The sequence below is a fragment of the Macadamia integrifolia genome, chromosome 4, assembly GCF_013358625.1.
Source record: "Macadamia integrifolia cultivar HAES 741 chromosome 4, SCU_Mint_v3, whole genome shotgun sequence".
NCBI lineage: Eukaryota > Viridiplantae > Streptophyta > Magnoliopsida > Proteales > Proteaceae > Macadamia > Macadamia integrifolia.
In genome coordinates this window covers 5,960,781-5,968,689 of record NC_056560.1, presented here as the reverse complement: position 1 = coordinate 5,968,689, position 7,909 = coordinate 5,960,781, and the positions used below count along the sequence as shown (strand labels likewise).

The following is a 7,909-nucleotide window of genomic DNA, read 5'->3' as shown; positions in this document are numbered from 1 at the left end:
AAAAAAAAAAAAACAAAAAAAGGAAGAACAGACAACCGACCCCACCCCCGGTTTTAGGAATCGGTATCAGGGATAGAATTGATCGAGGATTGGATCCTCTGGATGCATGTTCACTTAGATGTACATGTAAGAATCCAAATTCGAGATCCATATACATATTTGTCTCTAGTTTTCAATGAAAGTCATTGTTTTACCTTTTTTCCCTTGATCTGTATTGATCCACTTATCGATATGGAATTACCCTAGAAAGGGGTATTGATAGCTGCTTATATGAATTTGATTTTAACAATTCCAATGATTTGATATCGATCCCTCCAACCATGACCATCTCAAGGACGCCAACACAAGTACACAACCAAAAGAAGAGAATTTTTTTTATTAAAAAATAACTTACATATCATTGTTGTGTACATCGTACAAAGTCTCAAGTCTCTAAATACATGATGTCCTCCCTCACCTATTCTCTTTTTCTTGTCTTCTGCTTTATTGATTGAACCAATTCACCAAACAATCCTGTTCACTCGTTTACAAATTTGATACAATTTTTTAAGGAACTGGGATTTCCATACACTAGTAATTGGAAAAGGTTTTTTTTTTTTTTTTTTCCAAAAAATCTCATCCATCTATAAAATACGGTGGATGAAAAAAATTCTTCACTCATGGTGGGTGAAGAAAAACTGGGATTTTCGTCATCATCAATGGTGTTCTCCTCCTACTCTTGTAGTCTTGTTGGTTCCAGGTCTTTTCTGATTGGGTTGGGCAATCTCAATGAGGAAATGACTTTGGCCGCCAAAACTTTCCTCACCAGTAGTTTCCACCTCGCATCATCACCCTTTTTCTCTAATTGCGTTTTCGGTTGAATTTTCCTGCCAAACCACACAAAATGATACAATCAGAACAAACAAACAAACAAATTCATATACCAGTTATTACCGAGAGGAGTTGTTAAGATTTTTTTCAACCCAAAATAAGATTTTTCCATTAATAAACGAGTGGGTCACAGCCATGGGACCCATTCGTTTTTTATATTTTTATGGAATGCTTTTTCAGATGCGCAAGATTCATTCCGTCCTAACTTCAAACTTCCCCAGATAGGATTCAATTCCATTGATACATGGGTACCGAAAGCAGCGGTCCTTTTCTTCCATCTCTCTCTGCCTCTGTCTCCCAGACTGGGTCCATTTGGTAGGCTGGCTTTATAGGTTATTTGTATTGCACTGGTGGTGTTAGTGGTGGTGGTGAATGTGGTGTTATCACAAACTTTTGGATAAACGTGGAGATCCTTAGTGACATCCTACTCAACTTCTTCCACCCAAAAAAAAAACCTTCTTCCTAAACATGGCAAATTTACTATTCCTAATTACTCTGAATCCGCCGGAGGTGGTCTATTCATCTTTACATCATGAAGACGAGGACAATTATCATGGGGGAGAGATGGGTTTTGGATCTTCTCCAACGATTGATTATCCAACCACTCTCTAATCTGACATAGACTAGTCTGAATTGCTTGTCAAGCAATATGGGGTTGCGTCGCAGTCATTGAAGAAGAGTCGATTCCAGAGAATTCTCTAGACTCTGGTTGAATTAGGTTCTTGAATTTGACAAGTGATTCAAGTAATATCTCTATGGAATGGTCAAAATTATCATATTGGTCTTACTTCTCGTCCACAACGAAAATCACGGAGAATCATTTCTAAATTTTCAACTTTGAAATTAGAATCACGTGTTCAGAATTCAGATCCGCTGAATCTAACCGAAAAAAAGAAAAAAACAGAAGAGTAGGATACTGGGATGGGATTTACGCACCTGCAAAGAGGAACCTTGCAGGTATCGGGTTGGTCGCAGATAGAGGAATGGAGCCGGAAGAGCTGCGACATCCGCAAGCACCGGGTGCAACCACCACGTACTCTTCTACTACAAGTGGCAAAATGTCGAATCAGGAACTGTAGTCCCTGACACGTGGAAAACTTCTGGCAGGGACCCTTGCTCTTGCTCGGCTCCTTGTCATTGGGTCCCACACTCGTACACCCATCTGTACATATATGCTCCAAGCACTCCATCGCTTCGCTCAGCTGCAGATACAGAGTCTGCGCCTCCCTCTCCCTACTCCTGTGTTTCTGCCTCTGAAAATTTTAATCATTTTAACCAAGATTTATTAACCAGTCCACCGGCAAAATTAGAATTTAATACTCCATTACAAGATCATAAATTGAATTAATTAAATTCGTTACTTACCAATTCGGCTTCGTCGAGGAATTGTAGGATTTCGAGTTCGAGCCAAGAATCATGATCTTGCAAGAACTTCCAGGCTTCCGTCTTCTCGACGGTCTTCAAGTGCTTGGAGACCAACTTCATGCATTTCAGGTAAAGATCCGGCGCATCACAGAGCCTGGCCAGTTGAAGCACGTCCACAACGTTGTCTGTCGTCAAACGCGTAGCTAATCCTCGGGAGCATCTCAGCTTCAGCTGGCGTATTGAGAAGACGTGCGACAGCGTTAACAGGTGGATCCCGTACTTGTCCATATCTTCCTCCGAGCATCTGCCGTCAAGTAAGGTGAATTTCCGTGATAAGCGTTAGAGAAATATAATTTAGGGAGATTTTCTGTTTTGACGGTCTTAAACAGGCCAGATGCAAAGAGTAGGGAAAGAGTAAGATTGGTTTGGCGTTTCTCACATAAGAAGCAAGAAAAGGATTTAATTTTATAATTCCAACATAGATCTGATCTCGGCCGGTATATATGATGAGTAGTAATGAAGTTATAAAGTTGGTTGAAGGGAACCAAAGATGTGGAGAGGTAGCTGACCTGGAAGAATAAAGATATCGGACAAACGCGAGCACCGCATCGCAAGGAACGCCCAGTATGGGGACAATCTTCTTCGAGTTCCGATCCTTTTGCGTTCGATCTAAGATCTTCTCCAAAACAGATGAAACCGAAGCCTACAATTTTAGAACAAACATCAGATCAGAACAGAATTCAGTCTACAAAAGAACTGATTTGAAGAGATGAATTTTCTCTCAGTATCCAATTCCAATTCACAAAAGGCGTTCTTACTTGAAATTATTTCAAACTTTCAGCAAACACAGAGAGAGCAGAAGAAACAGAAATCAATCGCCACAACTTGAGGTTGGATGATTTTGAATCTTATGAAAAATCCTTTTCCGAAATGTTAATTAGAGACGGAGAGAGGAGGAAAAAAAAAAAAAAAAAACTTTGGTGAGTAAATCAAAGGAAAAAAGGGAGATTCAGTATTCAGTATCCCGGAAAACGCACCAGAACGCTAGCATGCACGGGAATTCTTAATCCACCAGAAGTAAGAACTCGAACATCAGGTTTTGAAACTGAAACAGAAACTTCTCCAAAACTTGGATCCTTCCCGGCCGACAACGCACAATGATAACATGAAGTGTCGGCCGGGAACTTGATTACGGAGACCGTCATAGTTTGGACGTCTTCCATATACAGAATATAGAGAGAGTTCTTCAGTTCTTCTCTCCTCTTCTTCTCTTGTGTTCTTTGCTTGTGTGAGACTATTGATGTTACTTCCCCATTTATAGACAGATGATCAAAGCGGGGAGGTCTGGGATTCGGCTCCTCTATAGCGCGGGGGTGAGCCATACATCCTCTAGCTCACCCTAGGATCGTGACACTTGGACTTTATTGATCCTATGGTGTGAGTGAATTAAGCCTTTGGAAAACATATATGTTGGCGATACACCGTATCACTTTCTTATAATTGCAACTTTTGAGAATTTTTAAAATAAAAAATAGGGTTTTTCTGTCGCGGGAACCTCTCTACCTTTGGTGTTCATCCCGCCGTCCCTAATAGGCCGCCGACGACTTCTCTTTTCTCTAATAAGCTGCCGGTGTTCGTCTCACCGTCTCTAATAGGCCGCCGACGACTCCGCTTTTATCTATGCGATCATCGTCTGGAACTGGTAAGTTCTCTTTCTCTTTCTCTCTCGTCTTCTTTTTCTACTTCTTCTCTTTAACTCACGAGAAAGAGATAGAAAGAGAAGTCGGCGGTTTTTGGACGGCAGGATGAACGCCAAAGGTAGAGAGGTTCCCCCAACAGAAAAACCCTATTTTTTATTTTAAAAATTCTCAAAAGTTGCAATTATAAGAAAGTGATACGGTGTATCACCAACATATATGTTTTCCAAAGGTTTAATTCACTCACACCGTAGGATCAATAAAGTGGCACGATCCTAGGGTGAGCTAGAGGATGTATGGCTCACCCCCGCGCTATAGAGGAGCCGAATCCGGAGGTCTGTGAGAGAGAGAGAGTTACGGAATATACCATATATGCTTATGTCATATTTTTGTCAGTTAGTATATATTTTCTTAAATACTAAAATACCATTCTTGCAAATGGTGAAGTACTTAATATACCTTCTCTCTCTCTCTCTCTCTCTCTCTCTCTCTCTCTCTCTCTCTCTCTCTCTCTCTCTCTCTCTCTCTCTCTCTCTCTCTCTCTGAAAACCAGCCAAATGTATTCTGGAGTTAAGTACCCCGGTGTTCCCCGTGGTCCCGGACTGTAACGCTGATCATCCTCCCTCAGATCACCTCTAGTCCTGGCTTCGACCTCATTTTCTTCCTCTGCAACACCACCTCTCCCCCTAAAGCCATCGCGGGTCAATACTTCGGCATCTTCTCCAATGCTACCCACCCCTTCGTCTACCCCCTCATTGTCGTCGAATTCGATACCGGCCTCAATGTTGGATTCAACGACCCAGATGCCAATCTTATCGGCATTGATCTGAACAACCCGGAATCCACCGTCACCCACATTGGCGGTTATTATAATTCCAACAACGTTGCTAGGGATTTAAACACCACGAGTCTGTCGATTCTGCCGTTCGACAGTCTTGCATCGATGCTATCATGGCCAGGGCTTCCTTGATCACTACTAATGCTTTATACCTCATTGTAATTAATAATAGTAAAAAGAAAATAATAGAAATTTTAATAAATTTATATCGCAATTTTCCCACCCCACTCCGTTTTATACCTATTCTATTTATTTTTGTTTATCATTATGCAGGTGGAGACATAGTATTAATAGTAAATTAGTCATGGTGGTGTTTGAATAAAATGCATTTGGAAGCCCTTCTATGTGTTCTTGAAGCCCAAGCTTTAGCCGCAGCATGGAGTACAAGGTCGCCGTTTATAGCTTTGCAGGTAACTAAATATGGGCTCCAATTCGAGGTTGGCTCTGGCTCATGATGAACTTGTGATTCCCAATCTGAGCTCTGTTCGCCAGTAATTTCTCAGTCTCCATCTTCTCAACTTCTACTACTGTCTTTTCTCAATAAACTCTTTCTTCCTCAAATCCCCCGTTTTATTTTCCCAACATGTATAAAATGAATCCATGAGATAAGTTTTCTCTCTATCTGTGGTGATAAATTTAGAGAAGAAATCAATTACTTTCCTAGTTCCTTCCCTTTTCTTCATTTCATTCAATCTCATTCATTTCCAAAGTATTAGTAGTATGGAGGTTTCATTTGCAGCGGCTTACAAGCAAGCTGACCACCCCTTACTGAACATTCCGGCATGATTAACATGAAACCTTTTAACCCCATTAGTCGGAAGGATAAAGATAAGGTCGTTTTTGTGATGGGTGCCACCAAGACTGGAAAATCCAAGCTTTCCATCGACTTCGCTAATCATTTTCCATCAGAAATTGTCAATTCAGACAAAATGCAAGTCCATAAGGGTCTGGACATCGTCACCAACAGAGCCGACTATCCTCGACCCAAGGCTCATTCTCCATACTCTGAATCTAATACTCGTTGTGCAGCAGAGGAAAAGCATTGGAAGCATTTATTTTCTTTTCAGTGAGTGGAGGTTAGGGGTAACGAGGGTTTTGGTTAAAATATGAACTGAACATGTGTTTTAATCAAAAGGGTATAATAGTCATTTCAACTCCTCACTTAACAGTAATTAAGGGTAGGGGGTCTAAGTCTAATTTGGTGAAAGAGAAAAGGTATTCTTATAATACTGGCATTCTCCAGGGGGATGATGCTGTAAATTACCCTTTATTTTATTTTACCGGATAGAGTTGGGCAACGAGAGTAATGAATAATGATTTTTAACGGAAGAACAACGGAAAACGTTAATCACAGTTATCATGTTGTCCTCATAAACAGGGGATATTGCCAGCTGGCTACTGTTGTTACAATTAGACCATTTATGATTTCCGACACGTTTCTATCAAGAACTCATTCTGACTCAGAATCACCTTGAATTGTTTTTACCACCAAAACATCCAACGCAGGATCCACGTGTTTGTTAGATTTTTGTTTAGGCTAAAAATGGAGCATCGTAAGCGACGAGGTTGGATACGTAAGCAATAACGACATCTAACATCTCTATCCAACAGGGATGGCCACAGGTGACAACCAGGCTGACGTAATCAGACATTCGCCCACACCTCTACCCTCTGTTGGTTCGCCAAGAGACGAACCGGCGGCACCGCCACGTTCTTAAATATAATTCTTTCAATCTCACTATTGTGCGAATTTTGGACCCGAACAGCTCGGACCACGTCAGTTTATAATCATGGTTTTAATAAAAATGATATATCCACGTCAGAAAATAAAAAAATTGGAAAGTATCGTTATAAGGGGTTGCGACATTTGAAATTCCGGGGAAATAGATGGGCACATTCCATGGTGTGGGACATGGTTGTGACTTAAGCAGCAGTTCAAAATTAAGTATCGGATCGATCAAATAGACTAATTTGATAGGAATCAATCGTGATCCATTTCGATTTCAGGTGATTCTAGGTCCAGAGCCAATCATTGAATTTTTCAAATTAGAAGGCGATTTCTAGGGTATTTTTTGGGGGACAGATTCCAGCGATTACGATATGATTCAGATCAAAATCCGGAAAGATCAATAAGATCCTCGATTCCATGTTTTCAAACACTGGTCTTTAGATTGGATTGATAGACATGGAATTCAGCACACTTCTAATTCAGTGTAGTCTGATCTCTCCCACCAACAATCAAGAGGACCAAATCGGCCATCCATGTGGCAGAAAATCAAGGGTTCTTTTATTGATGGTGGAACTTACAGTGCAAATATCTACAATGAATCATTTATCAACTCCTTCAAAAAACCAAAAAAAAAAAGAGTTTTCCTAACGTTGCGACCTAAACAAAATAGTATGGGAGAGACTTAGAGAGAGGTTTCAGTAGGCCATCCCATCATTCAACGGATAAAAATCATCTGTTTTTCCTCATCCCTGTTTTGTTGTGTTTTGCTAGCTGCAGAACACGACACGTGTCCTCCTTTAAATCTGCGGTTGAGATTGTTTTGATTGGTCTGTTGTTACTAAATCCGATTTAGATCAATGGATGACTCGAACCGTATGGAGTGGAACCGGTTCTGACAAACAACTCATAACCAAGTTTGAATTCAAAATCCCTAAAAACAGAGATTTCTCAATCAAGAGGAAGGAGATCGTTGATGCAGTCCGGTGATCTCGGTACCAAGATTATGGGTTGTGGGTTACTCGCACGATGGATCTCCGTACTCTCGCTGCCCAATCGCTGGACATGAAGGAGCTTAAGAGCTTAAGAGCGCTGGATTTATCAGAAAGAAATCAGAGTAGCAGAAGAAAGATGAATTTCTTGGTTTCCAGTTTCCTCCGCAAAAGCAAAACCATTTCTCCTCTTCAGTCTCAAGGGTCAAGACTCTCTCTCTCTCTCCTATTTTTCCGTGGTGTTCTCTTTTGCGTTTCTGCAGTTAGAAGAAGACAGAGGGTGAAGAAGAAGAAGAAGAAAGTGAAGAAGAAGAGAGGAGGAAACGGGTTGGGTTGGAATCTCGGTCTGGTCGTGGTGCCGACGGCTAGGAGCAGTAGATCCGCTGCCCAGAAATCCCATGCTTTTTTTTTTTTTTTTTTT

General features: G+C 41.0%; 1 protein-coding gene across 2 annotated transcripts; it reads right to left on the bottom strand.

Moving 5' to 3' along the window:
- Window positions 1-352: 352 nt before the first annotated feature.
- LOC122076053 (BTB/POZ and TAZ domain-containing protein 1-like) lies at window positions 353-3,519 on the bottom strand. 2 transcript variants are annotated; one of them, XM_042641334.1, is made up of 5 exons: window positions 3,273-3,519; window positions 2,805-2,938; window positions 2,236-2,539; window positions 1,807-2,123; window positions 353-866 (listed from the first exon to the last, which is right to left on the bottom strand). In XM_042641334.1, exons 1-5 carry the CDS (start codon window positions 3,456-3,458, stop codon window positions 713-715), a joined length of 1,095 nt encoding a protein of 364 aa, XP_042497268.1. In that variant the 5' UTR covers window positions 3,459-3,519; the 3' UTR covers window positions 353-712. The 2 variants fall into 2 exon arrangements, with proteins under 2 accessions (XP_042497268.1, XP_042497269.1); XM_042641335.1 differs by lacking the exon at window positions 3,273-3,519 and adding an exon at window positions 3,054-3,219.
- Window positions 3,520-7,909: the final 4,390 nt, after the last annotated feature.

Bases quoted from the DNA above. Each gene is read 5' to 3' on its own strand.
- LOC122076053 (XM_042641334.1), bottom strand. From the start codon at position 3,458: ATGGAAGACGTCCAAACTATGACGGTCTCCGTAATCAAGTTCCCGGCC. The intron at 2,939-3,272 runs GTGCGTTTTCCG...CTAAAATTGTAG, and splicing joins CCGTGCATGCTAGCGTTCTG to GCTTCGGTTTCATCTGTTTT. The intron at 2,124-2,235 runs GTAAGTAACGAA...TAAAATTTTCAG, and splicing joins TCCTCGACGAAGCCGAATTG to AGGCAGAAACACAGGAGTAG.